The 24,532-nt window shown below is 35.6% G+C and overlaps 3 protein-coding genes across 3 annotated transcripts; 1 reads left to right on the top strand and 2 right to left on the bottom strand.

The window, feature by feature from the left end:
• Positions 1–9,297: 9,297 nt before the first annotated feature.
• On the top strand, positions 9,298–14,762 carry LOC103414805 (oxysterol-binding protein-related protein 4C-like). Its single transcript, XM_008353175.4, has 7 exons — positions 9,298–9,528; positions 11,338–11,493; positions 11,901–12,146; positions 12,309–12,405; positions 13,032–13,317; positions 13,593–13,695; positions 14,322–14,762. The coding sequence occupies exons 1-7, from the start codon at positions 9,526–9,528 to the stop codon at positions 14,577–14,579; spliced, it is 1,149 nt and encodes a 382-aa protein (XP_008351397.3). The 5' UTR covers positions 9,298–9,525; the 3' UTR covers positions 14,580–14,762.
• A 1,635-nt stretch (positions 14,763–16,397) lies between these two features.
• Positions 16,398–17,003, bottom strand: LOC139190896 (uncharacterized). Its single transcript, XM_070811386.1, has one exon. The coding sequence runs from the start codon at positions 17,001–17,003 to the stop codon at positions 16,398–16,400; it is 606 nt and encodes a 201-aa protein (XP_070667487.1).
• A 3,607-nt stretch (positions 17,004–20,610) lies between these two features.
• On the bottom strand, positions 20,611–23,843 carry LOC103453781 (protein COFACTOR ASSEMBLY OF COMPLEX C SUBUNIT B CCB2, chloroplastic). The gene is made up of 7 exons (XM_008393359.4): positions 23,492–23,843; positions 23,305–23,414; positions 23,119–23,190; positions 22,813–22,956; positions 22,442–22,595; positions 22,157–22,348; positions 20,611–20,893 (listed from the first exon to the last, which is right to left on the bottom strand). Exons 1-7 carry the CDS (start codon positions 23,673–23,675, stop codon positions 20,868–20,870), a joined length of 882 nt encoding a protein of 293 aa, XP_008391581.3. The 5' UTR covers positions 23,676–23,843; the 3' UTR covers positions 20,611–20,867.
• Between the last annotated feature and the right edge of the window lie 689 nt (positions 23,844–24,532).

The raw sequence follows: 24,532 nt of genomic DNA on the forward strand, positions 1-24,532 counted from the left end.
TATCGGTGCTCCTTGTGGTTAAACAAAACAATGAGCTTCTAATGAAAAATCATCAGTCCTAACCTACTAGATCGGCACTATTCCCAGAAGTGAATGTTGTTTTCCTCGAAGTGAACACCACATCCTCTCATGGCAATAATTACAAACAAGGATGTGACCACAAGCGAGGCCAGTAGAACGAGAAAGGCAAGAATTATGGTGTCCAGTTTTACAACCAAGTTCCAAGGCATAATTCAAGTCTGAGCTTCAAAAATGTAAATCGCCATAAAGGTAAAGCCCATATGAACAAGACTCCTAGAAACCCTGAAGGAGCCTGCTATATGTGTGGTGGCAATGGGCACTGGGCACGTACCTATCATACCCCAAAACATCTGGTAGACCTGTATCAAGCTTCCCTCAAGGTGAAGGGTGTCAAAACCAATTTCCTCGACCAGGCTAAACCAATGGATATACCTGATCCAGTGTTCGATTTATCAGGGCAATTGAACACAACTCATCTAGATGTCGTAGACTTCATTGTGGAAAGAAGGAATGAAGTGTATCGATCCGATTGAATCATTTTTATTTGATGTACTCTTATTATCTGAACTCGTAGTTTAAAGCTCGCATTTCAATTCAATAAAAGTGGCATTTCAATTTCATTTTATTATGAATAAATTGTTTTAACTGTGATTCCCTTACTCAGAGAGGATGGATAAAAACTACCGTTATTCTCAAAACAGGAGCAATGGCGGAGATATTTGTTTTGCAGATAGCGCAACCACGCATACAATACTTCAAGGTCGAAAATATTTCTCAAGCTTTATGCTTACAAAAGTAAAGGTAACAGCAATATCAGGCCAGTCAAATGTAATTGAAGGCTTAGGAAAAGCCCATATCATGTTACCAAATGGAACAATATTGTCCATACAAAATACGTTGTACGCTACTCGATCTACTTGAAATTTGTTGAGTTTTAAAGACATACGTTTAAATGGATACCACATTGAAACGAAAAAGTGCATAAAATGTGGAATATCTATGCATTACCTCCAATAATACCCAGAAGCATACATTGGAGAAGTTACGTGGTTTATCGAGTGGATTGTATTATACATACATAAAGACAATTGAAGCACATACTGTCATGAACCAGAAGTTCATTGATGCAAAAACTTACATGCTTTGGCATGACCGTCTGGGTTATCCAAGATCCACCATGATGGGTAGAATCATTACCAACTGTAATGGACATCCATTATTGAGCAGACACCTTGCTATCTCAAATGAAAACCTTTACAAGGCTTGTTCTCAAGGGAAGTTGGTAATTAAACCATCACAACTAAAGATTGATGTTGAATCCCCATCATTTTTGCAAAGAATTCAAGGGAATATTTGTGGGCATATTCAACCACCGTGTGGACCATTTCAATATTTTATGGTTTGATGCATCTACCCAATGGTCACATGTTTACCTCTTGTTTACTCGAAATGTAGCTTTTGCGAGACTTCTTACTCAGATAATTAAGTTGCGAGCACAGTTCCTAAATTAACCCATTAAGTCAATTCGACTTGATAACCCTGGTGAATTTACATCTCAAACCTTTGATGATTACTGCATGACACTAGGCATTGATGTTGAACACCCTGTTCCATATGTTCATACTCAAAATGGTCTAGCAGAAGCATTTATCAAGCTGCTTTAATTAATAGCTCGCACTCTGCTCATGAAAACAAAATTGCCAGTCTCTGCATAGGGACATGCCATCTTACATGATGCATTATTGGTTCGATCGAGACCTATAGCCAACCACCAATACTCCTCAGTATAACTTCTGTTTGGGCATCAGCCAAACATTTCACATTTACGAGTTTTTGGTTGTGCTGTTTATGTTCCTATCGCACCGCCATAACACACTAAAATAGGACCTCAGCATAGATTGATAATTTATGTGGTTTTGATTCACCATTTATCATTAGATATTTGGATCCTTTGACATGTGATATTTTTACAGCTCGTTTTGTAGATTGTCACTTTGATGAGACAGTCGTCCCGTCGTTAGAGGGAGAAAAGACCATTCCAGAAGAACGACAAGAGCTGACATAGGTTGTACCCACATTATCTCATTTTGATCCACAAAACACTCAATGTGAAAATGAAGTGAAAATGATCGTTCACCTTCAAAGTATTGCTAATCAAATTCTAGATGCATTTAATAATGCTACGAAAGTGACAAAATCACATATACTAGCTACAAATGCGTCTACAAGAATTGATGTTCCTGTTGGACAAAATAAAGTGGCAGCGAATGATTCATCAGGTGCACGCCTGAAGTGTGGTAAACCCCCAGGTTCAAAAGATTCAGCCCCTCGATAGAGAATGATGGTGGCACAATTGAATCCAAATGAAATCATTCAAGAAAAGACAATGAATGACAAATCCACAATTCATGATTATGTACTTTCAGAAAAGGAAAATGTCCTTGATGAGACACATGTCCCTAAAGAGGCAAAAGTACATGAAAGCAAAGAAATCTCCATAAATTATGAATGTACTAACGAATTGTTGGATTGAAATGAAATAATCATCAACGACATGTTTGCATTCGTAGTAGTGACTGAAATCATATTAAGCGATGATATTGAGCTCGCTCTGTTGATGAATGCAAACAGCGACAAGATTGGCCTAAGTGGAAAAATGTAATCCAGGCAGAATTAATTCCTTGGAAATGTGAAGTGTTTTTGGATCGGTAGTCCAAACCTCGCCTGGTGTAAACCCCATGGGTTACAAATAGGTATTCACAAGAAAATGTAATGAGAAAAATGAGATTGCAAGATATAAAGGATGCGTCGTTGCACAAGGTTTTTCACAAAGACCTGGAATTGATTATGAAGAAACGTACTCTCCATAATGGATGCAATTACGTTCCGTTACTTAATAAGTTTGGTGGGTTTAGAAAAACTTGACATGCGACTTATGGATGTCATCACCGTGTATCTATATGGAGAATCAGATACTGACATATATATAAAGGTCCCAGAAGGACTTAAGTTGCCTAAAATGACTAACAAACCACGAGGTATGCTCTCAATCAAATTAAGGTGATCATTATATGGGCTGAAGCAATCTGGACGAATGTGGTATAATCGTCTCAGTGAGTATTTGATCAAAGAAGGATATACCAACAATGTCATTTGCCCTTCTATGTTCATTAAGAAATCAAATTCTAGATTTGCTTTAGTGGCAGTATATGTCGTTGATATGAACCTAGTTGGAACCCCTGAAGAGCTCAATAAAACTGCTGAGTATCTAAAAAATGAATTTGAAATGAAAGAACTTGGAAAAACAAAATATCATCTCAGCCTATAAATCGAGCATTGTGCTAATGGAATTTTGGTCCATCAGTCAGCTTACATTGAAAAAATCCTGAAGCAATTTGGCATGGACAAGGCTTATCCACTTAGCACGTCAATGATCGTTTGTTCTTTGGACATTAAGAAATATCAATTCCGTCCAAAAGAAGATGATGAAATGGTCATTGGTCCAAAAGTACCATATCTGAGTGCAATAGGTGCTTTATTGTATTTAGCACAATGTACTAGACCGGATATAGCTTTTTCAGTCAACTTGTTAGCAAGGTATAGCTTTGCTCCAACAATTTGTCATTGGAAGAGAGTCAAAGATGTTTTACAATACCTTCGTGGGACAACAAACCTAGGTCTCTTCTATTCAGAGAAATCCATAAATGACCAGATCCTTGTTGGATGTGCAGATGCTAGTTTTCTCTTTGATCCGCATAAAGCCATCTCACAAATTGGATATGTGTTCACTAATGGAGATACAGCAAGCTCATGGCGCTCAGCAAAGCAAACATTAGTTGCTACATCTTCCAAGCACTCGGAAATACTTGCTTTACATGAAGCAAGTCGTGAATATTTTTGGTTAAGATCAATGATCCATCATATTCGAAATTCATTTGGTCTACCTTCAAAGACAAACACTCCAACTGTCATTCATGAAGATAATGCAGCCTATGTTGCCCAAATGAAGGAATGATTCATCAAGAGCAATAAGACTAAACACATATCTCCAAAGTTTTTTAGTGCACATAAGCTTCAGAAGGCTAAAGTTATTAAAGTCAGACAAATCCGTTCCAATGAAAATCTGGCAGACATGTTCACCAAATCTCTACTAAAGTGCACGTTTCATAAGATAGAGCAGGGTATCAGATTACGTTGGCTTCCCAATCAGTTAAATTTGAAGAATGCGGAATCAGGGGGAGATACATATCAGGAGGAGCATCCATGATACATGCCTGTTGTACTCTTTTTCCTTTGACTATGATTTTTCCCACTGCCTTTTCTATCAAGGTTTTAAACGATGCAACATAAGCATGCTTAACACTATATCAAATACAGGTAAAGTTGTACTTTTTTCCTTCGCTATGGTTTTTTCCCACTGGGTTTTTCCGAGTAAGGTTTTAACGAGGCAACTAATGTTGATATGTGGGCATCCAAGAATGAGTGTTGTAAAATTGTGAGAATGAATGCCCACAGTGAGGAAGACTTGGAAATGGTGATGTATTTGTTGTTTTCAAAAGTGGCAATCATTTCATTTGTTTGGTTTGTCACAGATGTTGCTCTATATAAAGAGCACTTTGTGTGTGATCACAATCACACTGCAAAAGAAAAGAACTGAAAGCAATAATATCAGTATCCATCACTTCCTCTTTTTACCTACAATCCTTTCATGTTATAGTTACAAAACTAAATAGTGTGATATTTTGCATCCACTTCGTTCATGTCCCTAGCAAAGGTTATCTCTCTAAATTTTGCCTATTTATAACAGAAAACAGTTTTTCATTTACATTTTCTATATCATTCATTCAGTGTATATTTCTTCTGCATTATTCCAACTACCATTCTTCACTTTTGTTCCTTTCTCTTGTTTTCCTTTGTATTTCCCATCTTATATGATGACATTGGCCAACCTCCATAAAAATATATATATTTAGACACAATTACAACACAAATAACGTCACTAGAATTATAGAGTGGAAGCAGGTAAAGATTAATATCAGTGGTACCGTCAAAGAAATCTAGTTTATGTCATTCTACTGTGACAGATATCAGCAATTGAATCTTTCATCAATATATATAAATACACAGACACACACAATGGATATGTAAGAGCCAAAACTGCTAATGGCATTCCATCCAGCGTAAGCATCCGAATAATCTGGAATGCAACGTGGCATACCCAAAAGCCCTAAGAAATGCATTAGAAAGAAGGTAAGGTTAGTAATCTTTATGGGAATGAATCACATATGTTGGCTCAGGATTGCTTTGGGAATTTATTGATTGTTACTTTGGTAGGTTCTAGGGCTGGGCTACTTTTCTTTACCCATCCATTAGAACTAGTACTTGGGTTTTTTTAGCCCTACAAACAGTTGGGGGGGGGGGGGGATCTTAATTTACTTATCTCAAATAATACATAGATTCAAGCATTTTTTTTACCTACACTTGTATAAAACTTTCAATTTCTCCTCAAATTTTAAATTTAGCCGATTACTCCCTGAACATTTATAATTAGCCAATTTCCCCCTTGAACTTTAATTTTAGCCAATTTACCCCATGAACTTTTATAAATAGCCAATTACCCCCCCCCCCAATGCTAAATTTTAAAAAATTTCATCTAATTTTCCATTCATTTTGATCATGTGGACCACATATGACAAATGTATGGGGACAAAAAGAATGAAATTTTTTAAAAATTCTAACGCTAGGGTTATAAAATTTGGGGGGGGGGGGCTGAATTGGCTATTTATAAAATTTTAGAGGGTTAATCGGCTAAATTTAAAATTTAGGGGGGAAATTGGCTAATTATAAAAGTTAAGATGGGTAATTGGCTAAAATTAAAGTTCAAGAGGGAAATGGCAGCCCTAAATAAGTTCGGAGGGGGCAAACCGACAATTACCTCTTTGTTTTGTTTTGTTTTCTAAAGATTAATGGAGAGAGTAGAAAAGAATAAGGAATTCGGATTCTCTCCCTTTTCATGCCCTCCTTTCTTTTCCAGTCATTCATTTCGTTGCCAAACTAATTTAATGCTCAAGATACCAAAAGCACTTTTCTTCATATATAAATTTCATTTAAATTTTTTTAACCAAAATTCCATCTTCAAACACCAAAAGGAAAAGGGAATACATTTATTTAAAGAGTAATACTAGAGAGACCATATTTTTGTACTATATCTGTATATCACATAATGTGGCGAATGATGCACATAATCAACATAAAACGAGATCCATTCATTAATTGATATGACATATGCACATCTCTTGAACTCTACAAAAATGTATTAATTTTTTTATACTCGTTCTTGAAGTGAATCTCAAAGATAAAATGAATTACATGACTGTGTATTAAAGTAATGATCAAATTAACATTATTGTATATATATGCCCTTATCTATCTTTCTATCTGCCACATTTGAATTCACAACAACAACAACAACAAAATTGTCCTTCGATGCTGGAAAGTTACTGTTTGGTCGGTCGACGAGTTGGCATGCTCTGCGTTCAATCGAAGAATGTTGTTAGCTCATTAGCTCTTTGGTCTGCACAAATTTTTTAAGGTCAACACATGGTAATAGAGAGTTGGATTCTGAGAGACCTTACCTTAAATGTTACTAGTTTATATGTAGGATTACCAACTGGACAACCGAGAGATTGGCGCTGATTCTCAAACTCATTAGTGTGGAAGGAAGACATGTGGGTTGGTTATCCTTGGGTTATTCTTGAGATGGACTGCTCATAACTAAGCTGTGATTTCATATATTATGGATGAGCCTGAATGGCTAAACAAAGTTTCAGTTTAATCATAATTGCCCCTTAATTTGTGTTCAAAATCTAAAATGTGTGACTCTAAAAAGGAAGGGACGTGAATGTTTGTCATAGTAATAAAACACTCATTTCAGGAAAGCACTTTCATGGAAAGTACTGTATGGTTCATACAAAAACAGAATCTTTTATTTCCATTTTGCTAAGATAATCATACTAATTCTTATCTTTTTAAGACATATTTCGAGAAATACTTTTCATAAAGTACTTTTAATTTTTTTTTTTTTTTTTGGCCAAACATAATAAAAAACGCTTATAACTTCTAGAAGCAGGCCCACACAAGTTCTAAGAAGAATGATAATGTGAATTTCATAACATCCTGATATTGAGAAAAACAATTTGATCTTGTTTTGTTTACTTCTCATACGTAAGGATCGTTCTTTTTGCTTAATTAAGGCCTAGTTTAAGTCTTGTTGTCAGCAAACTCCCTTGGTGCGTGATTTGTAAAAACCAAAAAATAGGCTAATATCTCATTTGTAAGTCCTCAAAGCGGCTTGTGATACTCTCTAACCCCTGGAGTTGGGTAGCATCCCCTCCTTAACTTTTCATTCCCAAATACTTTTCATAGTTTTCCCAATTAAAATAGGGTTGTGCTATCCACACACATTTTTTTACTTTTCACACATTCCTCTTAATTTCCGTCCGTCGGATCTAATAATTGAAGAAGATCAATAGAAAAAAATTGACAAGGGTGTATGAGAGGTAAAAGGGTTGTGTAAATAGCACTACCCTTAACATAAACTAAGAGTAAATAGAAAATAAGTCAATTACACTATACTCCTCTCTATTTTAGTGTTAGTAACATTTTGGTCCATGTCTTAGAAATGACAGCTTAATATATTCCTGTAATATTGGTCTCTCTATTAATTCAAGGGTGGTGTTATCCACACACACCTTCTACCTTCTACACACTTTCTGTTAATTTATGTCGTTTGATTTTCTTCAATTCATTCGACTTGACGATTGAAAATTGAGAGGTATGTGTGAAAATAAGAAAGGGTGTGTAGATAACACCACCCTTAATCCAACATTCAAGTTAATTTATATTTTTGATGTATCACTTAGTCGACTCATGTTATGCTTGCATGAAGTCAAACAGATTACTATATAGATAGAAAATAGAAGGAAAAAAAATCCCTCAACCTCCAAATTTGGCCGTTGGCCTGGAGGTAGTGTTTCTTTTCTGGTTATGATCTCTTTTTGGTTGTGGCAAGAAGAGTCTTTGTGGTTGTGATCATTATCTCGCTCTATCACAGACGACCCTTGTGGCAGCTATGGATTAAGGATCAAATCAAGATCTTTGAACAACGGCTATTGATGAGAGTTGTTGGTTTTGTTTTCTTTTAGTTTGTGCACATGACAGACTATGAGGAGGAAGTCGATGTTTGTCGAAGGTGAGTCATACCAATGCTTCTTTGTTGACGATTGCAAGATCATTAGAGGCTGATATGGCTTTTCCTCATGATGCTGTGATAGTGGTTCTAAGACTTGCAAAGTTGTAATATTTCTTGTTTGTTAAATATGTGTCTCTATGGTAGTTGGTGAATTGTATTGTATTCATGATGAGTTCGTAATTGTTAATTTGTGTGGTGTTTCTTTTGCCATGGGTGACCTTTTAGTTACGTTCATCATGTCTGTCCAATATGGTTCTTGATCGTTTTTTAATAAATTCTTGTTACCTTTTTAAAAAAAGCAATATATATTACAATGGATTAAGAAATGCAATATGGAAAATTGATAATATTTTTTAATGTAGTTCTTCTCTTAGAAAAGTTCATTAAAATTTGACACTCTTCAGGTTTGAAGTAATTTTTGAGATGAGCCATGAGGTTCTAATTTCCTCAAGTTGCACAATAACATTTGAAATTTTATCAGTTTACACCTTTTGTCCTCATTACCATTTAAAAAATAACACTAAAACTCATAGGTATGAAATGGAGTTAGACATAACATTTAGGCATATTTGTTGATTTGCCAGCTAAACTTGTATGAAGCTGCCAATTTCTACTATGAACTTTAATTTTAGCTGATTACTCCCTTGAACATTTTTAATTAGTCAATTTCTCCATTGAACTTTAATTTGGGCTGATTACTCCTTGATTTATAAATAGCCAATTTCCTCCTTAGCGTATTAAAACTTTTCATCCAATTTTTCATCCATCTTGATCACAGAAACAATACATGACAACTATATGAGGGCAAAAATGATGAAAAGCTAGATGGATGAAAAATTAAATGAAAGTTTTTAAAATTTAACGTCAAGGGTAATAGGCTAAAGTTAAAGTTTAAGGGGGACATTGGCTAAATAAAAAAGTTCAAAGGGATAATCAGCTAAAGTTAAAGTTCAGAAAGAAAATTGACAACTCCATTAAAGTCCAGGAACAAATCAATAAATATCTCTAAAATGTGTTACCCCATTGGTGATTGGTCCCAACACCACCAATTCCCTTGCGTTGTAGAAAGGAAGGAGCCTACAGCATAAAAACGTCTTTTTCCAGTGATAAAAACAAAACCAGCCAAACAACCCCTCTTCGATTCTTAGTTTCCGCCACTTCTCTCTTTCTATTACATTTCATTGAAACAAAAGCACACACCTCTCTCTCTCTCTCTCTCTCTGCCTCAGCTCTCCATCTCTTCAAAGTTTCAAATGGTATGTGAACCTTTCTCTCTCTCTCTCTCTCTGTCTCTCTCTTACAATGGTTTTATGTGTTTTTGAATGATTGCTTGATTGGTTTTGGATTATTTCATCTGTTCTGTGCACCCAACTCGGAAAAATCAAAGATCAACTCAAACCCGGCAATGGTTTTGCTGGGTTTGTATTGTTCTATGCTTTGTCAAAATATGAGTTGTTTACCGGCCGTTGAAACGGCGGCTTTCAGAACGACAAAAGCTGTTTTGATTTTAGTACTTGCTGGCTTGCAAGCAGGCAGCACCAGGTTCTGTTCACATATAATATTATATCAATATACCCTCTCGTTTTCTATTGGACTCTCAAACTCACAGCCTCTTACCATATATGTTTATTAAGTACCACACACACATTATATGTATATATATTGTTTTGTGTGCCAAGGAAATGAAAATGGCTTTGAATTGTGAATCTGCTGGCATCTTTTTCCTTCCTTTATGATGCCACTTCTTTTACGTTAAGATAGCTTATGTGGCTTGTAAATGACCGCTTAGTACCGTCTCGTGATATTTTTTTTATTTGTAAATGAAAAATTTTAAGTTGAATTATCATTAAAGAAAAATTTGAATCACATCATTGCTAGTTCATCTCTCGCCTCCTAGTGTAGATATCGATGTATGTTAAAAAATATGTATATCTCCGATGATTATTTGTTTCAGCGATAATTCAGTTTCGTCTTTCATATTTGTTTTGTCATCAATTGAAAGTTTCAATTCATTTCTTGTTTTCTATTTGGGGCATTTTTCTTTCTTTTTTTTGTGCTTTTTCAAGTAAATCCGGCTTTCTATAAAATTCCGGTAAAATTGTAGTACAAAATAACATTCTTTTCTTTTCTTTAAAAAGAAGATGAAAAAACTTATTTGCTAAGAAACTTTAAGGTAGTAGTTGTATGCGTGGGGACATTGTAAAACCTTTTTGTCTTTTTAGTTCTTCTTTTGAATTATACGCAATGGCGTAATCATAATTTTCAAATAATTGAGTCATAATATCAATAAAAAAATCTTCATTGGCCATTCGTCGAGCACGTACGAAGCACCTGTCAATTCCTGTCAACATATGTCAAAAGTTTATACCAACATATGTCGACAACTACTATTATTCATAGAGGCTTGTCTAGGGCTGATGCATGATACTGTAGAGTAATGTTGAAGATTGCCTAGGCTTTTCAACTAAAGTATTTCATCGAGCACATGATTGCACACAAGAAGAGAGAAAAAAAACTAAAGTATTTCATCGAACACATGATCGCACAATAGAGTCGCACACAAGAAATAGGAGGAGGATGTTATAATTTAGTTTATCTTAGCTGTTTATAAGGGTCAAGGACAACTAATGACCCCACACAGACTCCGCCACTAATTATACGAGAGGTTACATCTCCGATTCAGTTACCAAAATAACATATTTGTATTGGTCGCTGAATCGTGAATTAAACTCTTCTTGTTTGAGGGCGAATCTTTCCAGATCTTTTAGTTAATTTTTGAAATGGTTAGTAATTAGTCACTGGAGACAATGTAAATGTGTTTGGCAACGTTGTAAACGCATCTGTTTCAATAATATACTCATTAAAAAGTTGAAATTCTAAATATGGTTTTCAATGCCCCATTGTTTGTGTCAATTTATGGGCCAGATAACGTACTCCACCATGTCCTTTTCCAAATAGCCGCTTGTAGTTTGGCTTGGAATCAATTGTATGCATCCAAAAATAGGTTCCTTGACAAAATAGTTTCAAATCGGCTTCTTGATTTGGTGTGGTGGGGGTGGGTGCAGGTCAAGGAGGAGGACAATTCCAGAGTTATTTTCTTGACAAAGCCATTGTCATTAGAAGGGGATTCCGATGTTGATTACAGAGCTCCTAATCTACTTAAACGTGTGCTGAGTCTGTTTAAAAACGCACGGCCAGGATCTGATCTCACACGCTTCCAGGCAAGTCCTCTTCTTTTTGTGGAAACCAGCTAAAAATACCAACATTTGGATTGATAAACGTTCAAGATTAGATATTTCACAAATTCTAACTAATTACAGTAAATTTGGACAAAAGAAAGACTTTTAAGTTTGAATATTTTTTGTTATAATGTTTGTTATTAAAAGTTTTGCTAAGTTGCAAATTTTTGTTATAAAACTTGCTATAGTAATTAGCTCGAACCAGCTTAGGCTAGGTATCAAGCTTGAATTTTGTAAGCTCGCTCAAACTCAGCTCGCATAAGAAGCAAGTCAATTCTAGCTCAAGTTCAAACACTAAATATCACACAGCAGTGTATTCTTGATTGATTGTAAATGGTCAATGCTATTGGTAACTGATTTTTTTTTTTTTACCTCTCTTGCAATTTCAGCTGTCACCGCTGTTTAACATTCCCAAGTCACACCTCCAGTGTTTCGGTGAATCAGTGTACTGCGTTGGTATTGATTTGTTAGGAAGGTGCAACAGAGCCGAAACCCCTCATGACAGGTTCTCAGCTGTTGTATCTTGGAGCATTTCTACTTTGCGTCCTATGATCTTCGGAATTGCTCCTTACAACCCCATTCTTGGAGAAACCCATCATGTTACAAGGGGGAACCTCAATGTTCTACTTGAGCAGGTGCTTGTATTTATTATTCTGCTGAGCTTTTCTCCGATTGATGCTGCCATGATGGCCCAGCTTGAACTAAATGTCACTAACTACCTTGCTGAGTGGCGAGTTTGTGGATCTATATGCATATATTGACTAACGTTATAGCTTTTTTTGGTTGCATGCTTGCAGGTTTCACATCATCCACCAGTTACCGCTCTTCATGCAACCGATGAAAAAGAAAACCTTGAAATGATCTGGTGTCAACATCCTACTCCCAAATTCTATGGTACTCTCTTCTTCGTAAAAATCATAGTGATCATTAATATAAAAGAAGCAATCCTAATCGGGTTTCAAGTTTCAAGTGTCATGTGAGAATATACATATTACCGACTATTTGTGACATATAATACAGTTATGTTGCTGCTGCTGATCTTATATCTTCCTTTTCCTTTCTTATACTCTTTGAAAATGTGCTTCTCTTGCGTTGAATGCACATTTTAGATGGAAGTGCTATTCGAGCTACTTTGCGAATCATTCTTAGGTACATTACAGAGGATATGATTTTAGTTTCTATCTTAAACCAGAGATCAGTCTGCAAGGGTTCTTTTATCTTGTCCCTTGACATGTTATTTTTCTTTTGTTATCTGGTAAACTCCTTAAGATATTACCCGTACGAGGATGTGTTTATATTCTCAGGTCACGCTAATCTTTTACTTTATACTTGTTGGAAGCTCAAAAACCGTTTAATAGTATTCATCTTGTCAAGAACTGTGGACTCATACAATGATAAAGAAAATTTCAGTCTCATCTGAACTTTGCTGCTGTTTATGTTAATTGACTTTTTAAGTATTTTTTCAAATATTGTGTTGTGTTTAAATGTCATATTGATCCTTATGGAGAACCATGATGCAGGTACTTCAGTGGAAACGGAGGTGCATGGAAAACGTCAGTTGAAGCTCCTGAATCACAGAGAAACTTATGAAATGAACTCACCAAAACTCTTAATAAAGTTCCTCCCATTGCCTTGGGTTGATTGGGTTGGTGAAAATAGAATCCGGTGTCATGAGACGGGCCTTGAAGCTGAGTTATATTATGGAAGCAATTCATGGATTAGGGGAAATCCTAGAACAATTAAGGGAAAGATCTTTGACTCAACAACATTCGAGCTTCTTTATGAGATACATGGTCAGTGGGATAGGTAATTCAAGGCTTCATTCTTCTTTCCAAGTGCCGCTATGTAATCTGCATACAGATCGAAAACAGTGGTTTGATTGCATATATATACAAAAATCAATAAATAAATAAAATTAACCAACACAGACTACTTTGAAGTTACACCTTGAAAGTTTACGTAACAGTCTTTAACCTTGTCTACTAAATATACTTATGCTTAGCCTTGAAAAACTATACTGACATTTGTTAACACATCCATATCTGTCTAGCTGTAATTCTGGATATTTGATTTCAATGCAGAACTGTCAAAATGAAGGACGTTAGGAGCGGGAAAGAAACCGTTATATACAATGCAAAAGAAGCCATTTCGGGACTGAAAGCTCCGATTGTTACCGATTTGAAGGTACCTAATTCTGCCTCTCTATCTCTGAACTCTTTAGCTTGGATTGCATTAAGTCAATGTGCCCTACAAAATATGCAGACTGATTGCTCTTCATCCGTTCAAAGTCTTTGCCTTTTTATGTGAGAAATTTGTTTTTGTTTCTTTGAATCTTTTTATCTTCGAAGTCTTTGCCTTACCACATATGAGGTTGTGGAGAGTTGTCCTACATCGGAATATTACGGAAAGCATAGACTTATAGGTTTCGTTTGTTAGACATTGACTTGGATATGAAGATACTCCCCTAAGGGGGTTGGACTTTAGAGATCATCAATTTCTTCCTCCAAAATGCCTTCAATATGGCTAATAATCCCGATCAAGCCAATCCTCATTACCAAACAAGGCCATAAAGAGTTGAGTTACTTCTTCTATCGCCAATTAGTTTCGAGATAAAACCCCAACTTCCTCAATGTTAACGGTCACACATGTTCCACATCACCTTATATATGTTGTCCATGTGTTTGCCTTCAAATGTGGTCACGCCCGAGATGACGTGTGAGGATGTGAAAAATTCTCCTACGTCAGACAATTGAGTAATCAACAATGATTTGTTGAAATTTTGGATTACTTATTAAATTTGGAACAATCAGGGGGTTTGGCCGAGTGAATCAGCTGTGATCTGGGGAGTGCTGAGCCAAGCAATTCTTGGGAAGGACTGGAACAAAGCAAGAGAGGCAAAGAAAGTAGTGGAAGAAAAACAGAGGGAGCTGCTGAGAGAGAGGGAAGCAAAAGGTGAAACTTGGGTTCCCAACCATTTTAGTGTCGCTCATAGCAAAGAAGGCGGTGGGTGGGACTGCGCACCCATCCAGCAATGGGTGCCACCAGCTCCTATTTCTGTACCCTTGTAACTATTTTCCATCATCATAAAACTTGGAACTTGGCATCTTCTAATTTGTGTGAATTGGGAGATCATGATGTTGTTCCATCTAAGATTTCTCATTTCGAAGTGTTTATCAAGTGACTAAAAATGTTTTTGGTAAACGTGTTATTGGATTCTAAAAGCACTTGAAAATGCATTTTTTGAAGAAGAACCAGTTATTTACTTCTTGCATGCACTTCAATTATTTTTTTCAAAATTCACTTGCATATTTACTAATTAAATATTGGTTTCAAAAATATTTTTATAAGAAAAAGCTTTTAGTTATTTGAAAAAGACTTTCAAACACAATTGAATAGGTATTATAATTTGTGTAAATTGATAAAATGGTAGTCCTTAAGGTCGCACTCAAGTTGCTAATGGTTACAAACTTAGCATATGAATTAAATGGTAGTGGGGCTAATGGATACATTCATTGGATGCGTCTTGCTTGTTCTGTTTTTAATTCAGGAACATGACAACAAAAATCATGTCCACCCACCCAATCGACTGGGATCACCTCTGGATCCCAGCCTGCGGAGTCAGCTGGCTAGAAGATCCCAGCCTTTCATTTTCATCTTGCCTTCTTTTGCGTGAGAATTTTTCAACTTTTAAATTTATTCCTGACCGTATGATCAAAAATGAAATGATGGGATCTTTTGATTAGCTGGGTCTGCAGGCTGGCATTCGGAGGTGATCCCAGTCCCCACCCGACATTCAAAAGCTAGCTTTACAGTACACCTCAATAATTGACAAAGATCACAGACTTGGTCTATATGGAAATATCCTATTATTTTATAGGAGTTGAAATGAGTCACCTTTCATAACGAATAATCCATCTTCTACTTTCGAATTGAACAAAATTTTCATTTCTTTCTTGAATCATACTTTGAAAAATAGAGAGTTATCTAATTGAATTCACTTGAAGGCACCAAGTACCTATGGAATTTAAACAAATAAATACATATAATACATTACTAGGATCAGAAGATGAGTGCTCAAAAGAACAAAATCTTATTAGGTGTCAAAAGTACACAGATTTGTTACTTGGAGTGTGTTTGGGCTGTTTTCGGCACTTATGAGATCAAACGAACTTGCATTTGACATACTTTAAAGCTTAAGCAAATAAACACATATTATGCACTACTATAACTAAAAAAAAAAAAAAAAAAGCCAAAGAAAACTTTCAAAGGAAAAGGCTCAGATGCGAGATTAGCATCAGAAGAATTATGAACATTTCAAATAGTGTTTTCAACATATCATTTTTTACTCTTGAGCAAGAAGAAAACCAACACACACACACACACAAAAAAAAATCAAATGCCTTGTACAGATATTTGAATTTTCAATTTTCGGTTTTAAAAACAATTAAAAACTCAAAAACGTAATGGTTGTCAAACGACTCCTAAAATCAAGAAGGTTTTTCATTCACCGTTCCACAAGAAATTTATCATTACATCCATGGCCACCATTTTTTTTTCTTTTCTTTTTTAATTACTATGGAAATAGTATTTTCAACATATCATTTTTTACTCTTGAGCAAGAAGAAAACCAACACACACACACACACACACACAAAAAATCAAATGCCTTGTACAGATATTTGAATTTTCAATTTTCAGTTTTAAAAACAATTAAAAACTCAAAAACGTAATGGTTGTCAAACGACTCCTAAAATCAAGAAGGTTTTTCATTCACCGTTCCACAAGAAATTTATCATTACATCCATGGCCACCATTTTTTTTTCTTTTCTTTTTTAATTACTACAACATATATACTAGTGTAACTGATAAAATTGCAAAACCAAAACCTACTTCACAAGCACCTCCACATGCCTCTCCTGCACATCAGACTCAGTCATCTTGTTCAACGATCTCTCCGTTATCGTATCCAACAGCGGCTTCCACGAACGACGCGACGATCTCTGAGAGCCATAATCCACCATCATACTCAAATTCTCCTGCTCCACAAACCTTCCCGGACTCCTCCCTGGACTCCTCCCCGGCGACGACGAAGAGCTCCACATAGGGCTTGGGCAAAACTGGCCGCTCATGCTTGAAGAATAGGCCGCAGGAGACTGAGGGGCAGACGGAGACTGCTTCCTGCTGCTCTTTGCTGCTGCAGAAGTGAGTTTTCTGGCTATGGAAGCCAAGTCGAGAGGAGAAGCATCGCTCCGCAATGCAGAGTAGGGAAGGAGGAAGTAGACCTGCCCTGGTTGGAGGAGGGTGTCATGTTTCAATGGCTTGGACCCAGTTGAGAGGAGCTGCGATGGAGTGCATACAAAGTGCTTTGTGGGCTTCCCTGTCACTTGCCCTACTGAGATTGGGTGCTCAAAATCCTCCACATACCCATTCAGATGCACCACCTTCACATTCTGGAGTTCAACTTTTGGTCTGCAAGAAAAGCAACCACCCATCCTTTTGTTTTTTGAGGTGTGTTTTGGATGCAGAGAAGAATTATGGAAGGGCACACCATAAGGGAGATATATATATATACATATATATATATATATATGTTTGTGTGTGTGTATGTATATTTGTATTTATATATGTAGATATGACGAATGAGAATTTAAGAAGGAAAGACTGTGTTGTTAAGGCTTGTTACAAAGACTAGACGTGCTAAGAAAATATCATGCTTAATCAAATTGTCTTTATTAGTTTACTTTATCTTTCATCTTATTTATTGACATGTTGATAGTTTTAGAACTTAAACTAAATAAATTAAAAATGATAAACAATGAGAATTTTTTTTTTTTTAAACGACATACAAAACCTATAAGTTAACATTTGCTTTTTCTAGACTCGTTTCCACAATTTGATTTCTAGGACGGTGGCTAAGGATATGCTAAAAAGCTTTTGTAAGGTTTCCGGTTGTTAAATTAAAAACTCAAAAACTTAACTCAAGGAGGTTTCAATTTTGATCTTTCAAAACCGAACCAAGTTCATAAAAACCAAATAAACTGTAATTTCACAATTAAAATCCATCGAGTCTCTTTCTTCTTCAATCCACTTCTTATCGGGTTCAAACTCGTTTAAGCCTTGATATTGCTTCATAAATTTGCAAATTTTAACATTTGTAAGTCAAGTCTCAAGAGTATATTTGGGTACAAGTGATTGACTAGAAGTTGAAGCAGTCAACTGAATGGAAAGCACTTTTGGCTTGGTATTTGAAAAATGCTTTTGGTTTGGTCTTTGGGGCAAAAATGGGTTGAACCGATAGATTTAGATTGGTTTTATCCGATGAGTCACGTGACCTGTTGGCATTATCTTTCGTGGGCGTGGGGCTTGGGCGCTGTTGGCATTATCTTTCGTGGGTGTGGGGCTTGGGCACTGGCAGCCTATTGACTAATGGAAGCTAGGCCCCTCGAGTGAGACAAAAATTGTATACAAAATTCTAATGGAGACGAGCACGTCTTGCTTCTGCCACCTAGCTTTTGCCGTGATTAGAAAGTCAGAGTTCAGAAAATTGGAAGGGGAAGCTTTCAACCAAATCCACTCAATCACCTAATTCAGATTCTTTAAATTTGATTCAACGGTTAAAGTTATTATAACTTTTAAAGAGATCCACTATTTGTAGTTGTTGAATTAAATTTCAAGGAACCGGATTGATTGATTCGGTGGATTTGGTTGAAGGGATTCGGAGAGAGGATCCCTTTCCGAGAAAATTGAACAAAAGAAAATTATGAGGATCCCACTTTCTTCATGAAAATTAAATTTTAAAAACTCAAGAAAGTAGTTTTTATTTTTTGTTTTTCAGTTTCTAATTTTTAGTTTTTTTTTTAATGAAAGAATTGACCAAATGGGTTTTCGGCCTTCAAAAAAATGAAACAAAAACTGAAAACAGAAAAACTATCCAACGGTCCCTTGACTTTCTGTTTTTAGTTTTCAATTTTTTTTTAAATGAAGAAAAAAATAAAAATTAAATGGTTATCAAACAAACCCAAAAACTACTTTTGTGAGTTTTGCGAATTTTAGCTTTAATTTTGACTTGCAGTTTCAAACCAAAAAATAGATATCAAACAAGCTTTCAATTTTCTAAACTTAAAAAGAATATCAAACAGCCTTTAAATTTATCAAACAAAATATCATTTACTTCAAAAGTTGGTAGAATTGTACTCTCAAATTTGAGCTTTTATTTCCGTACATGTTCATGAAGACAAAATAGAATTTGACATAAAAACAGGTGTACAAAAATATTTTCTTTTGTAGTTGAGAAACCAAGTCGTCTTTGCTTAAAAAAAATAATAATATTATAACGTATTTGATGACGCCTAATAAAATTAATAACGTATTTGATGACGCCTTGGATATTATTGTTTATATTTAATGTAGAACATCATAGTATAATTTATTTGTTAACCAAAATCATAAACAAAGTATTAGTTTTATTGCACAACCCAAACAATAATAACAAATAAACTCATTGTCCACCATTTCTTTCTTAAACAGGAATCGCCGCCATTAGTGAACATCCCACATATTACTACTACTCGCAAATAATCACGGTTTATCAACTATTTAAACGTTGTATTTTGTTTGAATTTGGACTAACCTGACTCCACAACTTTTCATTCAGCTCATTTTCAGGACGGTCGAATCGGAAACAAGGTTTTCAATTTTATTTGATCTCATTTTCAGAATGATCGAATTGGAATCAATGTTTTCAATTTTATTCGATCATAACACAGTCTCAAATTTAGAATTTTCGGAATCGGAATAATCTCAAAATTTTCGAAACAGAGTTTGAGATTCATATATTTTACACATTTTTTTATATCTCAAACTTTTTTTACATGCTATTTATTGTTCTATATTTTGTATATGCTTCTATATAAATTCAATGAAAATATGTAGCGTAGTACTATGTTTATCGTTATCAATATTATAAAAATATAAAAGTTAATTACAAAGTACATAATTTTAGTAAATAACTATTAGAAAATTACAATATTTCGAAGGTTTTTTATCGAATAAGCTTGGAACACTTCAAAAAAAAATTCGGATCAAAATTGTAAATGTTAGAATCTCAAGTGCATACATTCCAATTTCCGTCGAATTGGTTTTAAAATATTTGAATTCCGATTCAAAATTTTAATGACGAAATCGAAAAATTCCAATCCAACTTGAAAATATGATATGACTGGAAAATAAAATATGAGGAGACCAAGTAAAACATGTTAGAAAATAAAATAAATGTTAATTAGCATCATAAGGTTACAATTTACTCAATTTAAAAATAAACAGTCTTTATCATGATATGAGAGGCCTCGTGTTGTTGACTAGCATCATTAACCAAGATAAGGTTCAAACATCAAATGAAACTCGGGATCCATTGAATTTTTGACCGTTCATTCAATCATCCATTGTTTCGGTGTCTGTTATACACCAAAGCATATTAGAATTTTTTATATTTATAAAATGATAATAAAACAATGGATAATGAAATTTACTGAAAATTTCGTTTTGGATTTAGTTTAAGTACAACAACAATAAAGTCTTATCTCATTAAATGGGGTCGGATAATTTCGTTTAGAGTTCATTATCATAAGGGATTCAACATGAGAATGGAGTGCCGATTGTCGATTACTTGACGCGCTCCCCTCCTCCTTCTTCTGGGCTTGAGACCAGCAGTGTAAGATAAACTTATACAGGTGAAGTTTGGTTTGCAGTTAAACTAAAAGTAATTAATTGTGTGAAATAGTCAAAAGAAATCCATTTAAGGTTTGTGAAAGATAATGATTTGAGTGTCATATGAGTGGGAGCATTATTAATTCTTGCTTTACTGCTTTAGTGGTTAAGCAAACGTAGAAATTCTCTTGACCTTTTATACATGGGGCAGCATGTTGGTGAAACTGACTCATTACTCCAAAACTACTCTTGACTCTTCCACTCCATGAAGTACATTGTCTTTCTGTGCGTGTCGGTGGCTGTCAACCATTGAAGATGAATTGTGAGATTCATTTTTTCTAACGGCTGATAGCCATCGAAACGGGTGAATTCGTTCTTGAGAAAGAAGTAAGATTTGGGGCAACCAACCAATTTGGATATCATATTTCGTTTAGCAAGACATAGTTTGAAGTACATGATAGTACTAAGAAATTTCGAAATGACGGAATTCAAAGAGATAGGTTTCAGATTCTGTATTTTGATAAATCAATCTGAAAACATGAGTGGGGGCAACTAGAACACCGATAGTAGCGTTACAGTAACAAACGAACAATGGTGATGACAATTCAAGGCCACCAAAGCCGGGCAACAAGGGAAGCGAGGTGAGATAATCATTTCGGCCTTGGTTCCCCGTTTTCTGGACAAAACCCAAATCACTTAAATTCTTAATAATTGTGTATACAAAATTGTAATTTAACTAAAACACATACAAAACCACCTTCCCTTCATAATTCCTACTATAACTTGGGCCCTGATGATGAATGGTGGGCAAGTAATGTGTTATTGTCTACCAATTCTATGCTATAATTCATATGCTATAATTCTCTGCCCTTTCCCAATCATTTTACCAAATATTTGTTTCATTGTTGATTAAGTATCTAAAACCCCCCAATCTTTTAGTGTCATTCCAAATTGGGCTTAACATTTTTAAACATTCCAAACAAGTACCCAATCTATTGAAATGTCACATCTATTAAGCCTTAGTTAAAAATCTTTTAAATTAACTAGACCATACTTTGTCTCCAAAATCACTCGAAGGTCATGGAAGCATATCATCCATCAACAAACAGTCGCCACCAGCCCCACCATGCCATCACCTTTAAACCCAACACAAAACCACTAACTTTACCCTACAACTCTAGCCACCAACATCGAAAAGAAGGTCATGGAGGTTGCTGAAATGGTATGGACTGTCATGATGCAACCACCACCATCTTCATCACCCACAAAGAAGAACTAGAAGCTTTACAAGCCGAGAATCGGCGTATGAGGAAATCACGAGCAGAAACAAGCTCATTGAAACGTTATCTGAACTCTTAACCCTCTTCTTTGTCAAAAGATTGCCCTCCTAATATAATTTCAATTTGTGTCTATTTTTGATTTAATTCAATACTCGTTTGTTCATTGGGTTCCATATTACATAATCTATGTTTGAAATTAAAATTTTGAGGCAACTAAAATTAATGTTGACTATGATAAACCCAATTGGTGGATTTTGAACATAATCTAGGTTTGAAAAATTAATTGGGGCTTAACAGATGTGACATTTTTACTAGGTTAGGTACTTGTTTAGAATGTTTAAAGAGGTTGAAACCAATCTGGAATGAGACTAGAAGGTTGGGGAATTTTAGGTACTTAATCCTAAAATTTAATATTGCTTTTAATACTGTGTTCATTTTTCTGTATTTCCTCCTATTCTGGTGCTAAAAGAACTAAAAGCAAAACTTCTTCTCATGCTAATCTTATATGAATCACAAGAGAGATCAACGGAACCAAAAAGCTGCATTTAAAATAATAATTGCTGCAGTGTAATTCACATGCTATACAAAGCTGCACATATGTTCTGGGGTTTTTTTCTTTACGGGAATGCTCCTATCAAGGCTCTATCTTTATTGCTTACCTCTGAACTTGTTTGTAAGAGCACCAATCCAGGCCCTGTCCTTATCACTATATGCATACCTCATGGTGGAAGCCAACAAGACAAATCCCTCGACTTTCTGGATCGCATTGTCAATTGAATGCTCAACTTGGAGAATCGGTTGTACAAGGAGAGAACGAGTCCCCTGCGGTAGCATCTCCCAAAGTCCAGAATCTGAAACATGAATCAAGGTTTCAATACTATTCCAAGAAAAGACAGTCATTTTCAAAAACAGCGCTGATTAAATAATGCACAAGTTATAGCTACCTTCAATCTGAGATAGGTATAGGGTCTCCTTCAAATCAGAAATGCCAATACTTTCAATCTGTTTCTCAAGCCAACCAAGTGCGTTGGCTTTTGAAACCTCATCTGGTATGTTCCAATAGCCGCGTATACACAATTCATTTTGTACGGATATCATCTGAAATATTAGGAACAACTACATCTGAAGAGCTTATATAAAACATTTGCAAACATAAGCACATAATTTATTTGTTCAGTTACTTATCACTCTCTAGCAACACAACAGAATTTTTTACATAGTCATCCAAAATAATATTGATTTGGTCTCTCCATCTATCTGCCAGGTAAATTTTTTTACTGTGAAGTTCCAAATGTAATAAAAACCTGTTGTGTACCACTGCTATGGTGTTTGTATTGCGCAACAATATGTATGTAGCCCAAGCCAAGTCCTCCTTCTGAGTATCTGAGACATTATGTGATATAACAAATATTTGCTCACACCCTTGTGGGATGGTCGTCTGATCCATAGGAGTAGCACCCTGCAATATAACTCCACACAATCAGGCTTACAAAAAGGCTGAGTAGGCAGTGCACACAACAAGCTACTCGCATATTCGAAATTTTTTATTAGAAAAACAGAGTGATCGCCTGTTAATTGTAATCTAATTAAGTGGAATTTATAAGTGCCTTGAAAAGTATACCTTGAGAAATTTTCCAAGATAGGGAAGTGCGACAGAGAATGCAGCCAAAGACAGACCCAAAGCCTCCGTCCTCTATCCGAAAACCCAACAAAAAACACACAAACCCACAAACCCACAAAAATTAACATAAAATCCAACACAAACTGAAACAAATACAACACAAGAAAAAACGTTTCATTCTCTTACAAGCTGTGCTGGGGTTGCAGTGGAACCAACAAAATGGTTCAAAATCAAAAGCGAACCGAACCCATATCCAATCCATCTTGGTAAGTAGGATTCGTCCAGCCCAGGTATTCCTACCCAAAACCCATCAATCCATCACAATCGAAATCTCAGTCCAGAGAAAGAGAGAGAAAGAGAGCGAGAGAGTTACCGAGTGTGAAGCGGAGGACGGAGAGGTTGAGTTGGGGGTCGGTGGAGGTGCTTTTGGAATCGTCGAGACGAGCGGAGACTGGTAAGAAATTTGTGGGGAACTTTCTGGCGCGAAATTTGGGGGGGATTTGGATTTTCAACTGAATTAACGGATTTGGGGAAAGAATGGAGCTGGTGTTGGTCATATTTTCTGAGGTACTTTTTCTGCTTCTCTGGGTGGCTTGGGAGCTGAGAAAAAGTGGGAATGAGTGGGGTGAAATGCTAACTTTGAAGAGACAGTCCACTGGTCCAAGTTGAGATTAGGCCCAACTTTGAAATTTTGGGAACTCCTCGCTTGTGGAACCCTAACTTGCACACACAGTCACGAATACTGAGACATACACGAATAATCATATATACATAGCATCTTTTTAATCATACGTCTTGTCCATATGTAAACTTGAAAATCCGTCATACGTGCGGGGATGTGTTGAGAGTTATCCCGCATCGGTGAGGGACAAAGTTTGCTATATACTTATATAATCTTAAGCTACCCTCAGTATTGAGGTTTGCTATATGCTTATATAATCTTGAGCTACCCTCAGTATTGAAGTTTGTTATGTGCTTATAGGTTCTGACGGGTCTTCCAACCTAGAACCGAAACCTATATTAACTTTTCTTAATCAACATATTTTTTTTACACTTTATTTTGTCACAGTCTAATGAGGCAATCAGTGAAGAAAATATCGATAATATCGGCGAAATATCGCCGATATTATCGTTTTTTTGGGACCCCGATATTTTATTAACTATCCAACTTGTTTTAGGAAAAATATCGCGATATTATCGATATTATCGATAATATCGCGATATTTTCGAAACTATCGCGATATTTTGTATGGACTCATCGGAGAACAAAGCCGGAGCAAATAATCCGAACCCCTAAATCCCCAAATTCTAATTCAAAGCAAATGAACTGAATCTACAATACAGGAATCCCTAAAATCGATTTCAGTACAAAAATCAACATGCAGAAAAATCGCAATCTGTACAAAAATTGTAA

Source organism: Malus domestica, chromosome 13, assembly GCF_042453785.1.
Source record: "Malus domestica chromosome 13, GDT2T_hap1".
Classification (NCBI taxonomy): domain Eukaryota; kingdom Viridiplantae; phylum Streptophyta; class Magnoliopsida; order Rosales; family Rosaceae; genus Malus; species Malus domestica.